This window comes from Pan paniscus, chromosome 19 (assembly GCF_029289425.2).
Source record: "Pan paniscus chromosome 19, NHGRI_mPanPan1-v2.0_pri, whole genome shotgun sequence".
Taxonomy (NCBI): domain Eukaryota; kingdom Metazoa; phylum Chordata; class Mammalia; order Primates; family Hominidae; genus Pan; species Pan paniscus.
This window is the reverse complement of record NC_073268.2, coordinates 21,242,823-21,268,131: the sequence shown is the minus strand read 5'-3', so window position 1 is coordinate 21,268,131 and position 25,309 is coordinate 21,242,823. Positions and strand designations below refer to the sequence as shown.

The 25,309-nt window shown below is 51.3% G+C and overlaps 1 protein-coding gene across 1 annotated transcript; it reads right to left on the bottom strand.

The window, feature by feature from the left end:
• Positions 1 to 860: 860 nt before the first annotated feature.
• Positions 861 to 22,311, bottom strand: MEOX1 (mesenchyme homeobox 1). Its single transcript, XM_003806082.5, has 3 exons — positions 21,450 to 22,311; positions 3,959 to 4,131; positions 861 to 2,502 (listed from the first exon to the last, which is right to left on the bottom strand). The coding sequence occupies exons 1-3, from the start codon at positions 21,916 to 21,918 to the stop codon at positions 2,380 to 2,382; spliced, it is 765 nt and encodes a 254-aa protein (XP_003806130.3). The 5' UTR covers positions 21,919 to 22,311; the 3' UTR covers positions 861 to 2,379.
• Between the last annotated feature and the right edge of the window lie 2,998 nt (positions 22,312 to 25,309).

Below are 25,309 nucleotides of genomic sequence, written 5' to 3'. Positions count from 1 at the left end.
CACCTGGCCCAGGCTGCCTCAATGCAAGATCCTGGCCAGGTCTCCCCTCCTGCCTCCCTCTCTCCCCTCACCGTAGCCAGTCCTGTTTTGTCCATTATTGACCTCTTGGTGAGACAAATTGTTTTTTAGTTAAAAAGACATAGAGGCCAGGCGTGATGGCTCAGGCCTGTAACCTCAGCTCTTTGGGAGGCCAAAGCGGGTGGATCATCTGAGGTCAGGAGCTGGAGACCAGCCTGGCCAACATGGAGAAACCCCATCTCTACTAAAAATACAAAAATTAGCTGGGAGTGGTGGCACATGGCCGTAATCCCAGCTACTCAGGAGGCTGAGGCAGGAGAACCCAAGAGGTGGAGGTTGCAGTGAGCCAAGACATTGCTCTCCAGCCTGGGCAACAAGAGCGAAACTCTGTCTCAAAAAAAAAAAAAAAGACAAAATATGGGATATTTTTTCTTATGTCATTTTTTACTACTATTAATATACATTTTTCTACCTTGAAAAATAAAATCTCCAAACTTTGAATTTAAACATTAGGGATGGTTACTTTGTGGTCAAGATTCCTTTATTAACAAAAGAGTTCATCTTTTGTTTATAAAACATTGACTATTTGATAGGTCATAGTTTAGGGAAACTGAAAGCTAAACTTTTACAATGAGAAATGAAGACCATGCATTTGCATTGGAGAAAAAATTTTTTTGGCACCAATTATATTTTGTACCCACCTTTTGAAAAACTAAAGGGGGACAGCTCTGTCTACATCATTTCTTCCCTTTTTCTCTTGCTTCTAGACATTGTCTGGTCAATCAGAAGGTTGCACACAAGAGCTGTGGTTGTTCGCTCTGCAAAGAAAAAGGCCTGGGAACTTTGCTTTTTATTGATTTTATTTCTCCGAGAGTTTTCTTACAAAGTGAATTGAGCTTGCACAATTAGCTTGATGTAATCTTAAGAAAATATATGAAGTATGCTTTAGAAAAAATCATGCTCTAACCAGCCATCTCATTTGGCAATCATTTTCCACAGCTCTTGCCCTTTTTGGGGTGGGGGGTGGGGTTATTTTTACATGTGAATGATTACATCTGCATACAAGAGATCCAAACTCATGTTGACCTCCCTCTGCAACACCAGCTGGTGTTGGGAGACAGAGCGCTGAGGCAGCCAGGGCTTCAGTCCCCCATGCTCTTTGGCCATCAGTCCTCAAATGTCATCTCCAGAAGACCTGGCTGAGGTCTGGGCAGTCCACACACAAAAACCTAGCATTTCCTCCCACAATAACAACATTTGTAGAACACACAGCAAGAGCTTAAATCCATCCCATGGAGGAAGAGGATTTTCTTGTCCCCTTTTGCAGTCACAGGACACTGTCACTGGAGAACCTTCCACTCCAGGGTTCCACATCTCCAGGCCCTCACCCAGCAGCCCTCCTTATTATCTCCCCTCCCCTCCAGAATGCAGGGGACACTTTCCAGCCTCTACGTTGTTTTCAGCCCCTAGTTGTTCAGCCCTACAACTCAGCATCTGGAGAGGTTTTCAATCCAGAAATCGTGGATTTAAAAGGAGTAGCTGCTCCTTTTCTCTGGAGCACAGCCCAACAGCCCCTGCTGTATCCCTAAATTGATTTTGATTTTGAAGCAGCAGGTGCTGTCATGGGTTCATTCTTGTCCACCCAGTCAAGCCTGTGTGGACGGGCCTATATGAGGACACCGAAACCTACATCGGGCTATTTTTCTGTCTTCTCTAGTCAGTGCTCAGAAGTGTCTCCACTTAGCCAACAAATTTGGAGACAGGGATGTGTTTCTGGCTTGCGGCAGCTGAGTTGCTGTCCTTGACTCTCCTCATTCTGATTTTTCTTGGGGTTTCGGGACAACTAAGGGGCCCCAAAGCCTCAGATGTGCAGCCTACAGAGGAAGGTGGGCAAGGGCGTGTGTCTCTGTCATTTCCTTCCTTTTGAAGCATTTACTTTCCGAGTCGCCAGCTGGTTCCAAAGCTCCTCTCCCACCAGGCCAGGTGGTGTCCAGACCAGGAGGAGGCCTGGCTGACCTAGGAGAATGGCGGTAGGAGGAGGCATGGGTGGCAGCCAAGAGACGCTGAGAAGCAGTATCTCTGAAGCTGTTTCCAGATTCATCCGGCCCGGTAGGATCTCTGTCTGATTCCATGAGAGTGTGGGAGCAAAGGCCCTAGGGAAGAGGCTGCTAAGAGGCTGGACAGAACTTCCTGGAAAATCCTAAGACTCCCAGGAATGCTGGGCACTTTCATATCCAAGAGTCAGGGAAAGATGTGGAGAGGCTGCCCTGGCTGGGGAAGGAAGAAGGTGAAGGTGGGATTGGGGTGGGGGTAGTTGGGTAGGGGGCTCAGTCCTTAGTCATTTTTCCTCCATGCAGAATCTCACTCTGAACTTGGAGAGGCTGTGGAGTCCCCATCCTCAGGATCCTGCCCATTGGGGGAGACGGGCTGACCTCCCTTCACACGCTTCCACTTCATCCTTCGGTTCTGGAACCACACTTTGACCTGGGGGAGGAAGCAAAGGAGCCTGGTCACTCCAGGGCCGGTGTGACCTCCTCCCCATGTCAATGCTTAGGCTAGCCAGGGTGTAACTCCAGGGACCCCAGCTTGAAACCATCACTTACCACTCCCTACTCCCTCAAAGGCCCCAGGAACTAAGACCGAAGAGAGGACATACCAATCTGCCCAGAGGTCTGTCTTGTGGCTTCGGATAAAGCCCCAGACGGGGGAACAGGTTCTAAAAGCACTCTGCATCGGCCCCACCCCCTTCACATGCCCTGCCCTGCCTGTGCCAGGTCCCCCTGCCCCCTACCTCCATTCCCCAAGGGTCTGGGAGCAGAGGTCATCAGCCTTATCCTTAGGCACATTTATAGAGCACTTTTTGGTTTAGATAGCTCTGGTAAGCACATTTTCTCATCTGAGCTTGAGTATTACCTGCAGGATTATGATCCCATTTTACAGATGGAGACCCAGAGGTCCCAGGGCTAGGAAAAGTGATAGAGGCAGGATTTGAATCTAAGTCTTCTGATTCAATATCCAGCCCTCTGGCAGAGTGCTCTGTCAACTGAAATCTGCTATCAAATACTACGGTTATTATTACTATTATTCCGTATCAGAGCATGGGTGTGGGGGTGTGGGGTGGCTGAAGGGAAAGTCTAAAACAAAGGGCCAGGGAAGTTTTTCTCAAAGTGTGCCCAGGAACCAGCTGCATATCCAGATCACCTGGAGAATGTACTAGAAATACAGATTCTCAGGCCCACTCATTATGGTAAAATCTCTCTCCGGACCTCCAGAATCCACATTTTGAACAAGTGCCTTGGGGGATTCCAACATATACTCAAGTTTGGGAATAGCCAGACCGTAGGTCCCAACCTAGCTGCATGTGAGAATCACCTAAGGGGCCTTTGAAAAATTCTGAGGCCTGTATCCCATCCTAGGCCAATTAAAATCATCCCTAGGGGTGGAGCCCAGACATCAGCACTATTAAAATCTCCCTAGGGGCCGGGCGCAGTGGCTCACGCCTGTAATCCCAGCACTTTGGGAGGCCGAGGCGGGCGGATCACCTGAGGTCAAGAGTTTGAGACCATCCTGGCCAACATGGTGAAACCCCGCCTCTACTAAAAAAAAAAAACAAAAATTAGCCGGGCGTGGTGGCGCACGCCAGTAGCCCAGCTACTTGGGAGGCTAAGGCAGGAGAATTGCTTGAACCCAGGAGGTGGAGGTTACAGTAAGATCGTGCCACTGCACTCCAGCCTGGACGACAGAATGAGACTCTGTCTCAAAAAACGAAAAACAAAAAAACCCAAAACTCCCCAGGCTATTCTCAGGTGTGGCCACAGTTGAAAACCGCTGGACTGGCTGGAGGAAGAAAGAGGAGAAGGTCCAGGGAGGGGTGGTGGGAAAGGAGGGAAGGGAGGGAGATGAGAGAGCAAAGAAGAGGAGGGGCCCACCGGGGGCGCACCTGGCGCTCAGAGAGGTCCAGGTTTACCGCAATCTCATATCTGCGGAGCCGAGTCAGGTAGTTATGATGGGCAAACTCTGCCTCCAGCTCTCGCAGCTGCTCCTTGGTGAAGGCCGTCCTCTCCTTGCGGGCTTTGCTGCTGCCCTCCGGCTTCCCTCTGTTCTCCTGGTTGTCTGGGGAGAGAGGACCCCAAACAGGAAGACATGGGCTGAGGGAGACTCCATTCCCTTTCTTTTGCCCTTGAGCAACTAGGCAGTCTTTCCCAGTCTCCCTTATTTTTACAGGATGCTGAGAAAAAAGCTACACTGTCCTTTTTATTCCTTCTGGTGTCTTACCCATATTAGAACTGGGAAGATTTTTTATTTTTGGTTTCCAATCTCAGGTACCTGCCTCCCACCCTCCCCCCACCCCGAACTTTCTTTTATTCCCAAAGCATAAGAAGCTACTCTTGGCTGTTTAATGACCTCTACTCCTCAGCCCACCCCCCCCGCATGACATTACTGGTGGCCATAAGCTTGAGGGGTGAGATGCTCTAAAACAAAGCCTCAAACTATGGTCCCCAGATCAGCAGCATCAGCATTACCTGAGAGCTTGTTAGAAATGCAAATCCTAGCCTCATTCCAGACCTACTAAGTCAGAAACTCTGGGGATGGCGCTCAGCAATCTATTTTTACAAAGCCTCCAGATACGTCTGGTGCACAGTCAAGTCCGCTGCTCTAAGACCTCACCACTCAAAGGAGTGCCTGGGTGCCAGCAGCATCAGTAGCACCAGGGAGCTGTTCAGACCTGAAGGATCTCAGGCCTGCCCCAGACCTACCTACAGAATCAGAATCTGCCCCAGAGGGCCAAGTCTGGAAAGCCATCTGGAGCCCTCTGAAGCAGGCTGCATGTTAGATTCAGCGGGGCTCAGTCATAACTGCCAACAGGGTCAGGGGACACACTCTGTGCCAGGTGCTGTACCTGACATATATTAGCCTCTTATTCCTCAATAGCCCAACCAAGTGGTTCTAGTATTAGTATCACTTTATGGACCAGAAAACGAACACAGAGAAGTTAAGCAAATTGCCCAAGTTTATTCAGCCAGGGGGTGTGGGAGACAAGAATTAAATTCAGGCGATTTGACACACACATACTGTTCAAATGAAAAGTATGTAGGGGCCAGGCGCGGTGGCTCACCCCAGCACTTTGGGAGGCCAAGGCGGGTGGATCACGAGGTCAGGAGCTTGAGACCAGCCTGGCCAACATGGCGAAACCCCCGTCTCTACTAAAAATACAAAAAATTAGCTGGGCGCGGTGGCACGCCCCTGTAATCCCAACTACTTGGGAGGCTGAGGCAGGAGAATCGCTTGAACCCAGGAGGCGGAGGCTACAGTGAGCCGAGATCACGCCATTGCACTCCAGCCTGGGCGACAGAGCAAGACTACGTCTTGAAAAAAAAATTTAGGAAGGGCTTACAAACGGTAAAGTCCTGAACAAATAAAAGGGGCTGAATGGTTATCTCTTGAGCAGACGGGTGGGAGGCAGCTCTACCTTCACTTTAATGAATGGAGGTGGTGGGTGGAGAGGAGGTGGGAAGAAGACCACACACTTACACAATTAACTCGCAATGCATGCCACGTGGCCAGGGAATGGCTGCAGGAGCCCGGGGCTCTAACATTTAAAAGACGTTTGCTTCATTAATTATCTTTTTTTTTTTTTTTTTTTTTTTTGAGATGGAGTCTCGCTCTGTCGCCAAGGCTAGAGTGCAGTGGCGCAATCTCGGCTCACTGCAAGCTCCGCCTCCCGGGTTCACACCATTCTCCTGCCTCCGCCTCCCGAGTAGCTGGGACTACAGGGGCCCGCCACCACGCCCGGCAAATTTTTTTGTATTTTTAGTAGAGACGGCGTTTCACTGTGTTAGCCAGGATGATCTCGATCTCCTGACCTAGTGATCTGCCCGCCTTGGCCTCCCAAAGTGCTGGGATTACAGGCGTGAGCCACTGCGCCCGGTCCATTGTCCTCATTTTATAGACATGGAGGCTGTGGCTCCGAGTGAGGTGCTTTACCGAAACCTGCGGCCCAACGTCCTGCTCCCTGAAAGACCCATCTCTGCCTTGCCGGGGAGGAGTGTTGGAAGGAGGGATCTTCTGTTTTCAGAGGCCGGGTCTAAGCTACCTGGGGGACTGGGCTGGGGAATTCAGACCCGCTAGTGTAAGGCAGAGAAGCCGCCTATGCAGTCGGCTAGGCAGCCGCATTGGGAGTGGGTGGCGAGGCAGGAACCCCACATTAACCCGGCGATCCACTTTGGAGCTTTGAGCCTAGCTGGTTCCCCTCCCAGCACCTCCCTCTATTGCTTTCCACTCAATCCCTTTGTATTTCAGTTTCCCCGTCCTCCGCCTCCGCGCTCCACTGCCTTGGGCTGGGCGACTCTCGAGCAGGAGGCGCACGGTAAAGTGATTTGGGCGCCTGGCCCACCTCGCGCTGCGCGTCCGCGGCCTCCGCCGGGGGATGGAAGGGGAGTGGGTGCCGCCGTTCCGGGAACTCGAGAAGGCGGGGGAGGGGCCCGATAGTCCCGGTGCCCGGGTCAGGGGTGTCGTGGCACCCTGGCCCGGGGGTCCGCGTCCGATCCGGGTTGGCCGCCCGCGGGGCGCGCCCGGGGAGCAGGGCAGCGGGCCGAGTTCCTGGCGCGGGCTGCCTGCCCGGCGGCCTCTGGCTCCAGGCCGGAGAAGGCAGGTCCAGACCCCTCCGGAAGCGGGAGCGTGGGCAGGAGGGAAGGACGCGCAGCCCCGGGCCGGGGTCCCCGAGGAGCCCTCCGGCCTTGGCCGCCGCCAGCGCCGCGCCCCCTCCTGGCAGCGGGCCGGGGAGGGTCGGTCACGAGCAGATGACGGGCTTCCCGGAGCACAGCCCGGCCCACGGGCCCGGAGAGAGGCAGGAAACCCGGGCTTAGACGACGGGCGCGGTCGGGGACTGGTTTCCCCATCTCCTCCCGTCCCGAGGCTTAGTGTTTCCCAGCCCTTCCTTTCCACGGTTGCGGGGAGTGGATAGCCCAGAGGACCGCAGAGGCTTGAATCCTGAATCTCCATGCTGGAGACTTTGAGGAAGTCACTTAGCCTCTCTGGGCGTCAGTCTCCTCATCAAGAAATTGAGGAAAACAATTTCACCTACCTCCTAGGGTTATTGGAAGACCGAACGAGTTAATATGTGTGTGCAACATGCTATTAAAATCTAAAAGTGGCCAGGCACGGTGGCTCACGCCTGTAATCCCAGCACTTTGGGAAGCTGAGGCGGGCGGATCACCTGAGATCGGGAGTTCGCGACCAGCCTGACCAACATGGAGAAACACCGTCTCTACTAAAAATACAAACAACAACAAAAAATTAGCTGGGCGTGGTGGCTCATGCCTGTAATCCCAGCTACTCGGGAGGCTGAGGCAGGAGAATCGCTTGAACCTGGGAGGCGGAGGTTGCGGTGAGCCGAGATTGCGCCATTGCTCTCCAGCCTGGGCAACGAGAGCAAAACTCCGTCTCAAAAAAAAAGAAAAATCCAAAAGTGCTGGACAAATATATTCTCCAATTTATCAGCTCCACGAGATGCCATTGAAGGGCTGGGATAGAAACAGATGCACTTCTTGAAGGTTTCTGTGTGTGTCCAGAGGCATCTGCGGCTTTAACCTCACCACACAGCGGCCTGTGAGTGGATACTGTTCTTACCCCCTTTAGCACTCTTAACATGGGTTTGTGTGATAATTTGATTAATAGCTGTCTCCCCAGGGAAACACTTTTTCTCACCCTAGCATCTAGCCATAGTTGCTTCTGTACCTGGCACAACTGCCCCCTACCGCGCCCCCAACCAGTTCTGCACATAATTCTCCTAGAGAGAAGAGGAAAAAGTACTTGCTAAGTATTTGCTAAATAATCCTGTTATACAGAAGAGCCAGCCTCAGACAGGCCCAGGAACTTGCCCAGTGTGCCTGACAGCTTTTAGGTGACAGAAGGGAGATTTGAACCCAGATCCATCTGATTAGAGCCAAGGCTCTCCGTATCTCCTGGCTGGCTGTCTCAGGTTGGGGCCTGGAGCTGGACCATGGCAGCTGGGCTTGTCACCCCTACCAGAGGTCCTGGGGTCACCACCCTGTTTGCTACCCACATCTACCCTCCTCCAAGGCCTGCTTAGGTGTGCACAGGTGCCCCATGGTGTCCCCCCAAACAACTTCCCCCACCCCAGTTCTGCAAAGAGGGCAGCTGACTACTGCCAGCCAAGCTATGCCCCATCCCTGGTCACCTCTCCTCTCCTGTCTCTTATTGCCCTGATTTAGCCTCTCGGGTTCCAGTGCCGATTTCCAGCAGAGGAAACAGGAAGAAGTCTGGGTTGGGAACTGACGGTCTCAGCTAACTCCCTATGTGAACCTGGGGGCTATACCTACTAATGGTGGGTGGGATGGATATTGGCTCTGGGGGGGCGGTTGTCCCTTGTCAACTTCCCAGAGTGGGATCAACGTTCACCACTGTTGGAAATGATGAAGGGACCAGAAGTATGGGAAGCAAGCTATGAAAGTTGAAGTGGAAGTTACGCTGTCTTTGTTTTGCAACAGTATTACAAATTGCAACATATTCAGCAAGATGGAAACACTATGAGCACTTGCATGCCGTTTCTGGGAGCTGTTCGGTCACCCTGCTCATGGGCACAGTTCCTGTGCACCCTGCCACATGAAAGTAACTCATGCTGGGCGGGGTGCAGGTGGCTCACGCCTGTAATCCCAGCACTTTGGGAGGCCAAGGCGGGCGGATCATAAGGTCAGGAGATCGAGACCATCCTGGCTAACATGGTGAAACCCCGTCTCTACTAAAAATACAAAAAATTAGCCAGGCGTGATGGCAGGTGCCTGTAGTCCCAGCTACTGGGAAGGCTGAGGCAGGAGAATGGCATGAACCTGGGAGGCGGAGCTTGCAGTGAGCCATGAGTGCCACTGCACTCCAGCCTGGGCAACAGAGAAAGACTCTGTCTCAAAAAAAAAAAAAAAAGAAAAGAAAAGAAAAAGAAACTAACTCATGCTTCCCAGGATGGTCTGTTCCCAGGATAGTACAACTTTGTTAGGGAGGCTTCCTCTCCTCTGTGGGCCTCAGTTTCCCCATGTGTAGAAGTATGGGATTGGACCGGATTCTGTTTCTGCCAGGGAGCTGGTGTCAGAATTCCTTCCTGGAACATAAGCCTTGATGCCCTACACTCCCTACTCTCTCTTCCATTGAGAACACTTAGCCTTGATGAAGTCTGAGGCTCTTCCAACTTCACGTATTCTTGTCTCAGCTCCTAGTTCCTCCCTTCAGTCAGATCTGAGGTCTTGCTGTGTGCTCTGTTCCAAAGCCCTCCCCAGCCTTCCCACGGCTCAATGATCAGGGCTCTGCTGGGCCGTTTCTCTCTCCCTGCCTTGAGCTGTGTGGAGGGAAGTTATATATGCAGACGTGTCGGAGGACCTGTTGGTGAACCTGGGCCTTAGCACTCGTAGGTGAGTGAGGCACCGAGGAAGAGCTTTTGGATCTTGGGCAAGTCCTTTAGGTTCTTGGAGCTTCAACTTCCTCATTTGCAAAGCAGGAATAGCTACACCCGCTGTGCTTATCAGGCTGAGAAGTAACAGGAGCTGGATAGCGGGCGTTAACACCTAGCACAGTGCCTGGCATGTCACTGAAGCTCTGTTCACAAGAACCATCAGAAAGAGTTCTATTAGAGATTGTATCTGAGATGACTCACGGGCAGAGTTAGAGCACTATGCTCCTTAAGGCACCACGTCTCCAGACCTGTGTGAAAGGGTTATCTTTTAAATGTCTGGCCTTTCAGCTTTTTTTTTTTTTTTTTTTTTTTGAGGCTGAGTCTCACTTTGGTCACCCAGGCTGGAGATTGGTCACCGCAATGGCGGGATCTCGGCTCACCGCAACCTCTGCCTCCTGGGTTCAAACGATTCTCCTGCCTCAGCCTCTGGAGTAGCTGGGATTATGGGTGCCTGCCGCCACACTAGGCTAATTTTTGTATTTTTAGTAGAGATGGGGTTTCTCCACGTTGGCCAGGCTCGTCTCGAACTCCTGACCTCAGGTGATCCACCTGCCTCGGCCTCCCAAAGTGCTGAGATTACAGGCATGAGCCACTGCACCTGGCCTAGGCCACTATTGCTGCAGCCTTCAGAGTTCCACAATTCCAGGCACAACAACTAGATGTGTCACATGGCAATCCACATCACTCCTGCGCTGCTTTTCTCTTGGGGGCCGCAGATGCCTCTTCCAGGACTGCGGAGGGAGGATGCTGGCCCTCAGTGGGCTGCCTCTGTGGTTAGGGAGGAGTTGCCCCACCCCAGCCCCTGCATAGCCCTCACCCTCTGCTGGAGCAGGGCTGTGAGGGAACAGTCAAATGCCCAGAGAAATGCAAACGGTGTGCGTGTGATTGCGGTTTCCACCATAAGCTTCCACACCATCCAGGGCAAATTATTTCATATGTAGCTGCCACATTTGGCAGGCCTTCGTAAAGTGAGCAGACAGCTTTATCAGAGCTACAGGGAGGTTCAGACAGACCCATTCCTGTCTGAACATTTCTGGAGTTCTGTACTCTACAGTCCAACTCTGAGGGCACCAGTTTACATAAATTAATATCCAAACCAGACAGGATGCCAAATGCCTCACATTCAAATAGCACTGTGCAGTTGACAAGGGATTTCTTTCCTCCAAAGAGAACTTCTTTTAGGCTTTCACAGATACTACAGAATCATAGAAAGTAGAGGTGGGAGGGACTTAGAGATGATCAATGTCACCTTTTCATTTTATAGGTGAGCCTAGAGAAGGTAAGGAACTCCTGTAAGGACACACAGCAAGTTAGGGGCAGAATTGGGCCTAGAACCCAGATTTTCTTGTTAGGAAGCTCTTTCCACCCTATTGGGCTGTCTCCTATTTTATCCTCTTAATTATTCCATTAGGTAGGTAAGGTACACATTAGCCCGTTGAACATATGAGCAATTAAGATCCAGAGACTAAATGACTTGCCCAAGGCCCCTGGGACCAGTCTAGGGCTATAGCCTCATGTCACACTGCCCTCGGGGGAGGATGAGTATGGAGGCTGTGCCTATCTTAGGGACATTGTCTGGGTCTGGGTTCAGATCTCTCTCCCTGGGACTCCCCAGAGAGGGAAAAAGAAGGGAATATTTGGAGCATGACATCAGTAGGTGAAACCTTGGCAAATCCTCTGAAAACGGTGTCTGTGGCTTCCTGCACTGTCACAGCATAGACACTTTGATGTCCCCGTAAGCTCTCCTACTTTCAACCTCAGAAGGAGGGGTCAAAGCCCGTCGAAATAGACAAGACTGGGATGGAGCCAGCCCGAGACTGGTTGGATGTTCACATCCAGGATCTCCCTGGCTTCCTGGGGTTGGCCTGACTGTCTCACTGAGCCTGCCCCACCCCAGTGTCCAGGCCCTTTTCCTCTCCTGTAGGTGCCTAAAGAGACATCGGCAGGGCTCCCAGCCTCTCTGGGGCCAGGGAATTCAAGGGATGTTTCAGGGGAGAGAGGCAGGTTCTTCTGGAATGAAAATGCGTAATGCTGGCCGGGCGCGGTGGCTCACACCTGTAATCCCAGCACTTTGGGAGGCCGAGGTGGGTGGATCATGAGATCAGGAGATCGAGACCATCCTGGCTAATACGGTGAAACCCCATCTCCACTAAAAATACAAAAAAATTAGCCGGGTGTGGTGGCGGGTGCCTGTAGTCCCAGCTACTCGGGAGGCTGAGGCAGGAGAATGGCATGAAACTGGGAGGCCGAGCTTGCAGTAAGCCTAGATCGTGCACTCCAGCCTGGGCGACAGAGTGAGACTCCGTCTCAAAAAAAAAAGTCTGGTGCTATAGTCTTTGCTGAGAGTCCCAGGTGGGGTGGGTTGGTGAGGGGGAAGCGCAGCAGCTTTCAAGAGGGGATGGGGAGAGGCATGGGTAGTTCTGGGTTTTGTTTATAAGCTCCATATGTCACCCTCAGCTGTCACCAAAGGAAGTGTGGGCTTGAGACCCAGGCCCACTGCCCACACTGTTCCTCTACCTCTGCGTGCAAGAAAAACAAGGGGAAAAAAAAGAAAAGAAAAGAAAAGGAAGGGGGTGGGTCCTGGCCAGAGGCCAGGGAGCCAAATTGGGTGAGAAGCCCAAGTTATGGGCAGAGAGGGAGTTGGGGAAAAGGGCCAGCTCTGGAGGTCTGTAGGGGCTGTGAGTCCTGTCTCTCAGGCAGAAAGGATTCTCTGCCTCTGAGTTATCCCCCCTCCCTGGGCCCAAGTGCCCGTGATTTATTCAAGCCAGAGAAATAGGTGAGCGGGCAGGAATCCTGAGTCCCTAGCATGGGAGAGTGGCGGAGCAGAGCTGAGGCGACCCCTGGGCTGACCTTCTTACAGCTCATGGGCTCATTGGACCTTTCCGTCTTCGATGTTGGTCAGGATCCTGCTGCCTCAGCAGAAATGGACTTTCTCCAGAGTTTCCGACTATACCTGATCAGGGGCCTGAGCAGGCCCAGGCGTGGGATTTGTGCTGGAGCCTCTGAGTTCAGATGGTGGCCAAGGCCTGAGTCCTGCTTTGGGCTCTGAGCTTTCTTTGCTTGTCAGAAGAGGAGGTCAGGAGCTCTAATCAGGAGGCCGGGGATGCCCAGAGGGATACTGGCTGAGTGTGGAGTTGCTGTCTCCCCTCCCACGCTGGCCACTCTGGACCGTAACACTTCTTCCTCACTAGGGGTTCTGGACATGGACTCGGGACAAGAGGAGCTGCTGCAGCTGTGCACCCCTCAAACCACACCCCACCCAGCACTGCCACAACCCTAAGCCAGTAGCATCGTCAGAGTCAGGCAGGCCCGGCTGACAGCAGGGGGCAAAGACTTCAGCAGAGCTCAGGGCACTTTGGCCTGTTTTTGAACGTGGGAAACCTGATGCAGCCAGCCAGCATCAGGGGAGGACTTTAAAGAGAGAGGGGTGCTCATATGCGGGTTTGGGAAAACTGGACCCAGGGGTTACCAAGTGTTGGCTGTGGACTCTACATCTCTGATATCATTTAGTCTCACAGCTACCCACCTTATGAAGCAGGTACTGTTATCCCCATTCCTCAGAAGAGACTGGGACTCAGGGAGGGTTAGGACTCACCCACGTCCACACAGCCAGGAAGTTGTGGATCAGGGACCTGAACCAGGGCTACCTTGTTAATTCGCTTGACCTTAGTCTCTGACCACCCTTCCTCCTATTACTGTACCGTGGCCCAGCAAGAAGGTGAGCATGGGCATGAGGTCACTTGTATGGGACTTGGCATCACTCTGGCGACCCAGGTGACACTTATTGGGGTTGTCCATTTATTTCATTCTCATCTCTACTATTGCTTTTTTTTTTGAGACGGAGTCTCACTCTGTCGCCCAGGCTGGAGTGCAGTGGTGTGATCTCGGCTCACTGCAAGCTGTGCCTCCCAGGTTCACGCCATTTTCCTGCCTCAGCCTCCCAAGTAGCTGGGACTACTGGCGCCTGCCACCACGCTTGGCTAATTTTTTTATATTTTTAGTAGAGATGGCATTTCACTGTGTTAGCCAGGATGGTCTCGATCTTCTGACATTGTGATTCACCAGCCTCAGCCTCCCAAAGTGCTGGGATTACAGGTGTGAGCCACCGTGCCCAGCCTACCATTGCCTTTTTTTTTTTTTTTTGAGACGGAATCTCACTCTGTCTCCCCAGCTGGAGTGCAGTGGCACGATCTTGGCTCACAGCAACCTCTACCTCCCTGGTTCAAGCGATTTTCCTGCCTCAGCCTCCTGAGTAGCTGGGACTACAGGCGTGAGCCAACACGCCCAGCTAATTTTTGTATTTTTAGTAGAGACAGGGTTTCATCATGTTGGTCAGGCTGGTCTCAAACTCCTGACCTCAAGTGATCCACCCACCTCGGCCTCCCAAATAGCTGGGATTACAGGCGTGAGCTACCGCACCCAGCCCATGCCTCTTTTCTCCTTTCCTCTGTCAAACAGCTCCCTTCTTTAGAGATTCACTCCTAAAACTGCCTCCACTTTTTTTTTTTTTTTTTTTTTTGAGACAGAGTCTGGCTCTGTCACCCAGGCTGGCGTGCAATGGCGTGATCCCAGCTCACTGCAACCTCCACCTCCCAGGTTCAAGCGATTCTCCTGCCTCAGCCTCCTGAGTAGCTGGGACTGTAGGCGCATGCCACCACGCCCAGCTAATTTTTGTATTTTTAGTAGAAATGGGATTTCACCATTTTGGCCAGGATGGTTTTGATCTCTTGAGCTCATGATCCGCCCACCTCGGCCTCCCAAAGTGCTGGGATTACAGGCGTGAGCCACCACACCCGGCCAACTGCCTCCACTTTTTATGTCTGTACTTGTTGGTGTAAGATAGGAAATCAGGGATCTGCTTGTGGCTAGAAACAACTTCCTGTCTCAGTGGAAAAGCTCTACCAGCCGACAGGACCCTGAGCTAGGAAAGCTCTGGGGTCAGGCACACATCTGGGTGCTGCTTTCACTAAAGGGGTTTTCAACTGAAGGGTCTGTGCCACAGTTTGAACCTTGTCCCTTGTTCCTGCCCCTTACAGTCCTGTACAGTCCCTATAAGGGCAGAATTGTGCTTCCCTCCCCAATTCCTATGTTGAAGCCCTAACCCCAGTACCTTAGAGTGTGTCTGTATTTGGACATTGGGCCTTTAAAGAAGGGATTAAGTTAAAATGAGGCTGTTAGGGTGGGTCCCAATCCAGTCTGCCTGATATGCTTATAAGAAGGGGAGATTAGGGGCTCATGCCTGTAATCCCAGCACTTTGGGAGGCCAAGGCGGGCGGATCACCTGAGGTCAGGAGTTCGAGACCAGCCTGGCCAACATGGTAAAACCCCTGTCTACTAAAAATACAAAAATTAGCCAGGCGTGGTGGCACACGCCTGTAATCCCAGCTACTTGGGAGACTGAGGCAAGAGAATCACTTGAACCTGGGAGGCAGAGATTGCAGTGAGCCGTGATCACGCCATTGCACTCTAGCCAGAGCAACAGCAAGACTCTTGTCTCAAAAAAAAAGAAAAAGGAAAAATTAAAAATATGGCCAGGTGTAGTGGTTCACACCTGTAATCCTAGCACTTTGGAAGGCCGAGGCAGGAGGACTGTTTGAGGCCAAGAGTTCAAGACCAATCTGGCCAACATAGCGAGACCCCGTCTCTATATTTTATTCTAATAATAAATAATTTTTTTCGAAAATTAAAAATATAATTACTACATAATATAGCAATTTCCCTTCTAGGTATACACTCAAAAGAATTGAAAATACACTCTCCAGCCGGGCACAGTGACTCACACCTGTAATCCCAGTGCTTTGGGAGGCTGAGGCCAGTGGATCACGAGGTCAGGAGATTGAGACCATCCTGGCTAACGCAGTGAAACCCCGTCTCTACTAAAAATACAAAAAATTAGCCAGACGTGGTGGCGGGCGCCTGTAGTCCCAGCTACTCGGGAGGCTGAGGGAGGAGAATGGCATGAACCCAGGAGGCAGAGCTTGCAGTGAGCTGAGATTGCGCAACTGCACTCTAGCCTGGGTGACAGAGTGAGACTCCGTCTCAAAAAAAAAAGAAAAAGAAAAAATACACTCTCCAGGAGGTATTTGCACACTCATGTTCATTGCAGCATTATTCACAATTGCCAAGAGGTGGAAGCAACCTACATGTTCATCAACAGATGAATGGATAAAGAAATTTGGTGGCTGGGCACAGTGGCTCACGCCTGTAGTCCCAGCACTTTGGGAGGCTGAGGCAGGCAGATCACAAGGTCAAGAAATTGAGACTATCCTGGCCAACATGGTGAAACCCCGTCTCTATTAAAAATACAAAAATTAGCTGGGTGTGGTGGCATGTGCCTGTAGTCCCAGCTACTTGGGAGGCTGAGGCAGGAGAATCACTTGAATACGGGAGGCGGAGGTTGCAGTGAGCCGAGATCGCGCCACTGCACTCCAGCCTGGCAACAGAGTGAGACTCCGTCTCAAAAAAAAAAAAAAAAAGAAGAAGAAAGAAATTTGGTATATCCATACAATGGAATGTTATTGTCCTCAGAAAGAAGGAGGCCAGACATGGTGGCTCACACCTATAATTCCAGCACTTTGGGAGGCCAAGGTGGGAGGACTGCTAGGAGCCCTGAGTTCAACACCTGCCTGGGCAGCATAGCAAGACCCTGTCTTTCTAAAAAAAAAAAGAAGAAGAAAATCCTGTCACTTGCTACAACCTGGTTGAAACTCGAGGACATTATGCCAAGTGAAATAAGCCAGTCACAAAAATGACAAATATTGCATGATTTCACTTATGTAAGGTATCTAAAATAGTCAAATGTTTAGCAAGAGAAAGAATGGTGATTGCTAGGGGGTGGGGGAAGGGAAAAAAGGGTGTTGTTTAATGGAGATAGAGTTTCGGTTTTGCAAGATTAAAAGTTCTAGAAATCGATTGCACAACTACTGTACTGTATCACTTAAAAACTGTTAAGATGGTAACTTTTATGTTATGTGTATTTGACCCCAATTTTTAAAAAAGGAGATTTCAAATATAAGATGTCCCAGGTAAGAAACCTCAGAAGAGTTCCTTTATGAAACAACTGCAAGCTAAAGTGAGAAAATCAACACAGATTCTAGCAGATACTAGACTTTGAAATTTCTTAACTGTAGCTTTCTTTGATACTATGTTATATGCAAATGTAGCTATAAATTTTTGAAAAAGAAGGACAAAAATATTCTTGGAAGGGGTTGTTTTTGAGCTGGGTGGTTTTTAAGTAGGACTTCAACAGGCAGAAGTACGGGGAAGGGGAGAGTGCTCTAGGCAAGGAGAAACCACCAGAGCACAGTCAGAGAGGGGGAAGAAAATGCAGGATGTGTTTGCAAGGTCAGTCCCCGGGTGTGGCTTCGTGGCAGGGGTAGTGGAGGGGACCTGGGGTGGGGAGGTGGCCTGTAAAGAGGCATCAGGAGGGAAAAGAGGAGAGAGGCCTATTTGTGGAGTTTTATACCTTAGGCAAATTTGTGGTTGGGCGGGGGCAGGCAGAGAGCAGGTCTTGCAAAGAGAAATTGGGGCAGGACAGCTCTGGGAACACACGTGTTGGAGCTGAAGAAGGATGAGACAAATCACGTCTGATTAAAGGCATGTCTCAGCAGAGTGAGGACGTGAGAGCAGGAGGGAGCAGTGCTGAGTTCTAGCACCATGGCTTTCCCAGGCGGGCGATCGTATTCACCTGTAGCCACTCTAATCACACGCAACCTTCCCTTGAACCCCATGAGGAAACCACCGCAAAATCCCTCATTCCCATAAATTAAAGACAACCACAGTAGCAAGGACAGTTTGGGGGAAAACAACAGTGGCCTCACAGCTGTCCCTGCCAGCAGGGGTCTTTAATCCCCATTGGCCTGGGGCTGGGAGTGGTCTGGGTAAGATAACACCATGCTGGTCTCCAGGGTGGGGAAGTGCCAAAGGCCAGGAACCCTGCTTTCTTTCTTTCTCCCCCTGTTTGTTCATTTTCTTTCTTTCTTCCTTCCTTCCTTCCTTCCTTCTTTCTTTCTTTTTCTTTCTCTCTTTTTCTGTCTCCTTCCTTCCTTTCTTCCTTTCTCTCTCTCTTTCTTTTTTTTTTTTTTTTTTTTGATGGAGTCCCGCTCTGTCACCCAGGCTGAATGAAGTGCAGTGGCGTGATCTCTGCTCACTGCAATCTCCACCTCCCGAGTTCAAGCTATTCTCCTGCCTCAGCTTCCCAAGTAGCTGGGATTACAGGTGCCTGCCACCACACCTGGCTAATTTTTTTTTTTTTTTTTTTTTGTATTTTTAGTAGAGATAGGGTTTCACCATGTTGGCCAGGTCGGTCTTGAACTCCTGGCCTCAGGTGATCCGCCTGGCTCAGCCTCCCAAAGTGCTGGGATTATAGGCATGAGCCACCGCGCCCGGCCAACCCTTGCTTTCTTGATAATTTCTTTGAGTAGATCAGCTCCAGATTCCACTGGGAGTGAGCGGGGAGCAGTTGAAGGAGATGGCAAAGGAGGAAGGAAGCTCAGAGAACATTCCTCTTACAATAAACTTTCCATTTCTGGAGGCTTCTCAGCCACTCAATATGGGGTGCATTTGCCAGGCCCAACTCACCCCATAACCTCTCCGGCAGGTCTCTGAGCTCCATGCTCCTGATGACAACTGGAACAAAATGATTGCCAGAAGTTCCCTAGACTCAGGAATTTCTGAGACAGCATAATTGAAATATTCAATTCCACCATCCCCATAAATATAGAAATATTTGTCAGACCTTATATTCTGAAGGCTGGTTCAGGAAATATGGGCCTAATACCATTTACAGCTGCTATTTATTGAACTCTTACTATGTGCCAGGCACAGAGTTAATCTCATGGATCACTGCATCTAACCTTCACAGAGAGACTCTCTATGGAAGGTGCTACTGCTATATGCCCATTTTACAGCCAGGGAAACAAAGGCTGGAAGAAGTTAAGAGCTTTTCCAAAGTCATGCAGCCAAAAGTTGCCGTGCTGACACTGCAGCCTGTCTGTCTGGCTGGGAAGAACTATGGAAAACACGTTTCTGATCAATGCTGGTTAAGCTTCCAGGGACCACTCAGCCTGGACTTGGGGAGGCCCAAATGCAAGGGCATGCCCAACCCCTCTGTAGTCAAGATCAATAATATTTTAAGGAAGGCCGGGCACGGTGGCGCATGCCAGCACTTTGGGAGGCCGAGGTGGGCTGATCACGAGGTCAGGAGTTTGAGACCATCCTGACCAACATGGTAAAACCCCGACTCTACTAAAAATACAAAAATTAGCCGGGAGAGGTGGCGTGCGCCTATAATCCCAGCTACTCAGGAGGCTGAGACAGGAGAATTGCTTGAACCCAAGAGGCAGAGGTTGCAGTGAATTGAAACTATGCCACTGCACTCCAGCATGGGCGTTAGAGTGAGACTCCATCTCAAAAAAAAAAAAAAAGAATATTTTAAGGCAATATTTGTAAAAATCAAAAATAATGCAAAAAATTGATAATGAACAAAATATCACAATTTTGGAGAGGGGATCCAATTATAGACTCAGGATTGGCAGGGTTGGGTGGGGGGCTCTCTGTGGGTTTGCCTTTTCTGAGCTGAATTCCAGATTCCTGGAGTAGGTCGTGAGCCTTGCGTCGCTTTCCCCCTTCTTTGGGCTCTTACAAAGCTGATCTTTCTTGCCTCCTTCCTCCCCTTCAGTTAAATTCCAAAGGAGGATGCAAGCATTGCGGCAATAAAGATTTCCATGCTGAACAGTGAGTTTGTCTGGAATCACAGGGGGATGAGTGAGAGTCAGCTCACTGGGCCCTGCCTCATCTGCTGCTGGTGCTCCTGAGGGGACCCTTAGGGAAGCCCAGGGCCCCTGCGGATGGGAACCTCCCTCCACCAAAGTCTGACCCTGAAGCATGCAGGCCGTTCAGCAGAGGGTGTCCCTGTACTCCTGGGTGGCCAGCTGCTTAGTGTGAATGCTCTCTCTGCATTGCAGGGCCATCGGCCACTCGCCAAAAAGAGAGCTGGTGCATTTGGGTTTTGCTGAGACTCGGAATGCTGGAAGATTCTGCCTGAGCCCAGCAGGCTCTTGGCTTTGCTATCCCTTCCCAATGCCCTTGGCTCTCAGTTCTCTGGAAAGTGGCAGAGAGGAAGGAGCCACAGTGCTGCGTGCCGCCACCAAGGGGAAAGCTCTTCAACTGGGTTCAGAGCCAAGTCGCTGAGAGTTGCTTCTCATCCTTAGCACATTTCCTACCAGGGGCAGGATGAGTTAATTTTCGGGATGGGGATCTAACTGGCTGGCGGTTTAAAGGGCCCTTCTATTTAGCAGCCACGAGGGCTGCTAGAGTTCCTATCTCCCATTGAAGAAGGGGCTTCTTCAAGCAGACAGACCAAACATCATTTCAAAATGAGGATTGCATTTGAAATCTACTGAAGGGGGTGATACCGGGGGCCTGAAGCCTGGGGTTTGAGCTCACTTCTAGGGTGACCAATACTTCTGTTTGCCTGGGACTGTGGGGTTTCCTACGACAGGATTTTCAGTGCTAAAACTGGAAAAGTCCTGGGCAAATGGAGATGAGCTGCTCACTCTAGTTTGACCCCATTCTTTCTGTGTTCTCACCAACTTTCAGTCTTTCATTTTGCAGATGGAGAGAATCAAGGTACTAATAAAACCTGCTGTCCCCATCTCCCAAACCCGTGGGACTCAAAAGAGCTGACGTCAGTATCCCATGGCACCTTAAGCCTCCCCATCAGGGCACATCCCACTGCTGACACACCTCTGCAGGCCTCTTCTTCCTCTCAGTTTGAGCTTTTTTGGGTGAGACCCCTTTATTCATCTCAGAGCATTCCTGGGCTTGGCTAAGAGCAGAAACTCGGGAAAGCTGTGCTTATAAAGCAAAGCACAAAGCATTCCCACCTGTTGGTTGGTGTCCTTCTTTTCTGTCCTGCCCTGGTTAGCCCCATGGGAAGGTCCTCTACAGGCTCCAACAGACAGGCGTGCCCCTGAGGGCGGCTGTCAGGAGGAAAACAGGGCAGCACGGGCAGGAGGCTTGGTCACTGCTTTGTTCTGAACGAGGCCGGGACAAGGAACCAGACAAAAGGTGGACAGGTAGAGTGAGCAACCAGGGAGGGCCTGGTGGGGAGGTGAGGAAGCAGCAGGTCCCCACCCTGGGGAAGAGAAGGGCTTTAGCTGGAATCTTAACAAATAGGCCAATCTCATCCTCCAGCCTCTGGGACTCCAGCACGGACTCCCTTGGCTGCCTGCCTCCCTGACTCTCTCAGAGGCTGCCCATCCCTTGCAGCTCCTTGCGGGGCTGCCTTCCCAGGGGGTCAGCCAGATCTCAGCATGCTGAGTTGTCTGTCCCCTTGGCCTGGACATGGCCCAGCTCCGCAGGGTGATACCTGGTGGGCAGTCTGCCCCAAACCTCAGCCCTCCATCTCCCCCTCACCCCTTGATTCTCCCATCCCAGCTGCAGGCCTGCTTCTCTGCCTCTAGGCTCCTGGACACATAGGGTCTTGGCTTTGGGTGGCCACCCGGGGTCCCAGCTTCAGTCTTAGCTCTCAGAGCCTTAACCTCAGCTGAACTTCCCTGGTAAGCGAGCCCTGTGGCTCTAGGACCACTTGGGGCTGGCCAAAGCATGGTGGGGAGGAGCATGACTCAATGGCAGCCTGATTCAGGAAAGCCCCTCACCAGCCCTCGCCAGTCTGCACCCAGAGGATCCATTTCACCTGTCCTCCAAATCCTGGCTGATCCTGTTTCATTCTCTTGCTGGACACCCTTCCTGGGGCCCAGGAGTGCTGGGACACAGACATGGTCCCCATCACCAGAGAATCCTAGAACTCTCAGTGGAAGAAACCCCAAAGGTAACTGGTCCAGTCTCCTGCATTTGGATGGACTAGACAGAAACTCATGCTCAGAGCACCTAGGCACAGAGAGGGTGAGTAACTTCCCCAAGGTCACACAGTAAAGGAATGATCAGCTGCTCCTGAGCCACCTACCTGAACTCTCCTTTCTCCGCCTGGATGATTTCTTCTCTGTCTCATTGGCAGTGCTCCCAAGCACCCCGTAGTCCTCGCCTGGGCCTCCTGTGGTGTCCACCAGGCCCAGGCTGCTGGTCCCCATTTCCTTGGAACCCCCTGCCGGGCCTGAGTTGGGCCTGCGCCGGGCGTCTGAGACAGGGAAGTGCCAGTTGGGGGACTGTGGGAAAACGGGGTGCTGCTCAGTGAAGATGTGCTCCTCCTGGGGCAGGCTGTGTGGGGTGGCTGCCAGGCAGGAGGCTGAGAAGTCAGGGTACGCTGCCGTCGCTGTCGCCGGGAAGTCTGGTTTCTGGTGGAAGGAGAACGGGGTGGGCGGGTAGTGGGGTAGCCCTGAGGCCCCATTGCCTTCCGAGTGGGGGTTTCGAAGGCAGCCCCAGACAGGGGCTGGGGGCTGGAGGCTCCTCATGCAGCTGCTGGCCGCGGGATCCATCTGCTGTCCGCTGCACGCCTCGGTCTTTTCAAAGATTTGATTGTTTATACTTTTTATGTTCAAATTTTTAAAAATGCAAAAGAAAAAAACTAAATAGGAGGGGAAAATGTTCAACAGAAAATTTACCCCAGGAACCAAAAAAAAAAACCAAAAAAAACCCAAAACTAAAGTCTCTCCTTAAAGTACACACACATGTGGCCAGCTACTCCTATGTGTGTGCACACACCTATGTCGGGCTTGCTCCTGCCCCTCCAATGCACCAGCCTACCTACTGGGATCCCCTGTATGTGTATTTGTCGCCAATGACACTAAACATTTTCACTGTCCCAACCCAGACGCACCAGCTGACGAGGAGTTCGTCCTGGAGCCCAGAGCAAATGCCTGCAGAGGGCTGGACCAGGGCTGCTGGGACACACTTTTAAATCCTGCGGTGGGGAGAGAGTGACAAATTTCTGAAGTGAAATGTGAGAGAGGAGAGGGAGGGGTTAACCCACACACACAAGATCCCCTCCAACCAAAACCCTAGCAGGCAACTATTAATCATCAGAAACCTTATATGCACATCTAATGGGATTTGCAGATGGAGACTTTTAAAGAAACATTGTCTATATTTTTTTTTAAGGAAAGAGAGCAGCACACACACACATACACACACACCGTCTTTAATGTGCCTCCTGTAACACTATGAAGTTATTTTTATTGCACTGTTAACAAAATTCCCCAAGTCTTGGATTTAGAAAAAGCCTTAAGTCAGATCCAGAATCCATCAAATGCCAAATTCCAGGGAGTGAAGTGAGGAATAAGAGCAAGAGACAAGCTTGGTGATTGCATTTGATTTAAAGGCCCTTCTACTGCTGCCTGCGAAAAAGGAAGGTGGATTAAAAGAAGTCTTTTTTGCAAGTCTCAGCGGCCCACTATGGTCTGTAGTATAAAGAAAGTCACACTCTAGAAAAAAAGAATTTCTCTCTGCCCAGAGTGACATTCTCACTTTCTCAGTAACTTAAAAAAACAATCAGATTCTTCCTTCCGCTCTTTAACCTCCAACATACATGCCAATTAGCCACACTCTTCTCTAGAGAGGTTTCAAGTCATTTTTCTTCACAGCAATGGCAAGGCTCTTAAATAAGGTCCTTGAAGTTTCTTCGGGTCTCCTCCCACCTGCTCCCTGCCCCCTTCACCTCCACCCACCTGCTTCCCTTTCTCATCCCCTAGAGGCGGAGGCTTCCAAGGAATTTGGGGTAGGGAAATAGGAATCAGGGGCTCCTCATTCCCCAAAGGAGCCTCTTTGGCAAGCAGGCACGTGGGTCTCCGGGCTGGTGCACATCACAGGGCAGCCAGCCCAAGTGCCATCTTGATGCCCAATCAGTCTTCCTCATGGCTGCGTCCTGCTGGTCTCTCAGAGGGTTAATGCAATTTCTTGGAGGACGACATTCCTGACACCCAGGGGCCAGAACTCCTTCCCCACTGGTTATTCCCATGGCCCAGAGCAGCAGGATGGGGGCAGAAACAGGCATGGACCTTAACAGCAGCGTCTCTGCTGGCTGCTTCCAAAGATGGCGAGGGTTCCCTGAGGAGGGGCCCCTAGGTCTTAGCTCTGCAGCCTGGAGGTGGGGCCCTGGGGGGTGGGTGCAGGAGATGCTCCTAGGAAGAGCCGAAGGGCACCCAGGGATGTGGAATGAAGCCACGACTGGCCTTTAATCCAGAAACTCCAGTCAGATACACATCCTGGGAGCAGGAACAGCTGTAAAAGATGGGGAGGGGTGTACATTTGAAAAGATGTGCCCTCTTCTGGAACAAGCAGTCAGAGTGTTGTAGACCAGTAGAGTGGATGGGGTCATAGCTGTCAACCAGACTCATCTTTCTGCTTTGCCCAGGGCTTAGCTGTGGCACACACAATTCTCTGAGCCTCCCAACTTTCCTAGGATGGGTAAGTAAGAATTATGTCTCCATTTTGCAGATGACAAAACCGAGGCTCAGATGGATGACTGGGCTGCCCAGACTCACACAGCTAAGAAATGGTGGAATCAGCACTTGGCCTCAGGTGTCCTGCTGTTCAGTTTGGAGCAGGCCAGATGCAGAGGAAGAGGCATGGGGTTTGAGGTTAGACGGGTCTGAGTTCAAGCCCCAGGTCTGCCACTTCCTGGCTGTGTGCCCTGGAACAAGTCACCTTATCTCTCTGAACTTCTTTTTTTTTTTCTTTTTGAGATGGAGTCTCGCTCTGTCGCCCAGGCTGGAGTGCAGTGGCATGATCTCAGCTCACTGCAAGCTCCGCCTCCCGGGCTCACGCCATTCTCTTGCCTCAGCCTCCCGAGTAGCTGGGACTACAGGCACCCGCCACCACGCCCGGCTAATTTTTTGTATTTTTTAGTAGAGACGGGGTTTCACCGTGTTAGCCAGGATGGTCTCAATCTCCTGACCTCGTGATCCGCCCGCCTCGGCCTCCCAAAGTGCTGGGATTACAGGCATGAGCCACCATGCCTGGCCATCTCTCTGAACTTCTGTTTCCTCATCTGAGATGACAGTCAGAGTGGGATCTGTGTAAGGCACTTTGCACCTTACACATTTTTACCCCCATGGATTCCCACAAAAGCCTTCTGAGGCAACAGTCATTCTCATCAGCTCCGTTTCTCTCTCTCTCTTTTTTTATCAGCTCCATTTTTCAGCAGAAGACTCTGATGCACAGAGAGACTGTGTAACCTGCACAAGGCCACACAGCAGGGAAGCGGCGGACCCAGGATTCAAATTGAGGCAGCCCAGCCCACAGACATTTGCAAATCTTCAATGAAATCCTTTATGTAGGCCAGGCACGGTGGCTCAGACCTATAATCCCAGCACTTTGGAAGGCTGAGGCGGGCAGATCATTTGAGGCCAGGAGTTCAAAACCAGCCCGGCCAACATGGTAAAACCCCGTCTCTAATAGAAATACAAAAATTAGGCTGGGCACGGTGGCTCACGCCTGTAATCCCACCACTTTGGGAGGCCGAGGCGGGCAGATCATGAGGTCAGGAGATCGAGACCATCCTGGCTAACACAGTGAAACCCCGTCTCTACTAGAAATACAAAAAAAAAAAAAAAAAAAAGGCGGGCGTGGTGGCGGGCGCCTGTAGTCCCAGCTACTCGGGAGGCTGAGGCAGGAGAATGGTGTGAACCCGGGAAGCAGAGCTTGCAGTGAGCCGAGATCATGTCACTGCACTCCAGCCTGGGTGACAGAGCGAGACTCCATCTCAAAAGAAAAAAAAAAAAAAGAAATACAAAAATTAGCTGGGTGTGGTGGCACATGCCTGTAGTCCCAGCTACTCGGGAGGCTGAGGGCAGGAGAATCGCTTGAGCCTGGGAAGCAGAGAGGTTGCGGTAAGCCAAGATTGTACAACTGCACTCCGGCCTGGGCGAC

What these genes read in the sequence shown, in the direction of transcription:
- MEOX1 (XM_003806082.5), bottom strand. Translation starts at nt 21,918, where the DNA reads ATGGATCCCGCGGCCAGCAGCTGCATGAGGAGCCTCCAGCCCCCAGCC. An exon ending in GCGGAGAAAGGAGAGTTCAG is followed by an intron (nt 4,132 to 21,449) that starts GTAGGTGGCTCA and finishes CTCTCTCCCCAG; the next exon opens with ACAACCAGGAGAACAGAGGG. An exon ending in TGGACCTCTCTGAGCGCCAG is followed by an intron (nt 2,503 to 3,958) that starts GTGCGCCCCCGG and finishes TTCCTCCCCCAG; the next exon opens with GTCAAAGTGTGGTTCCAGAA.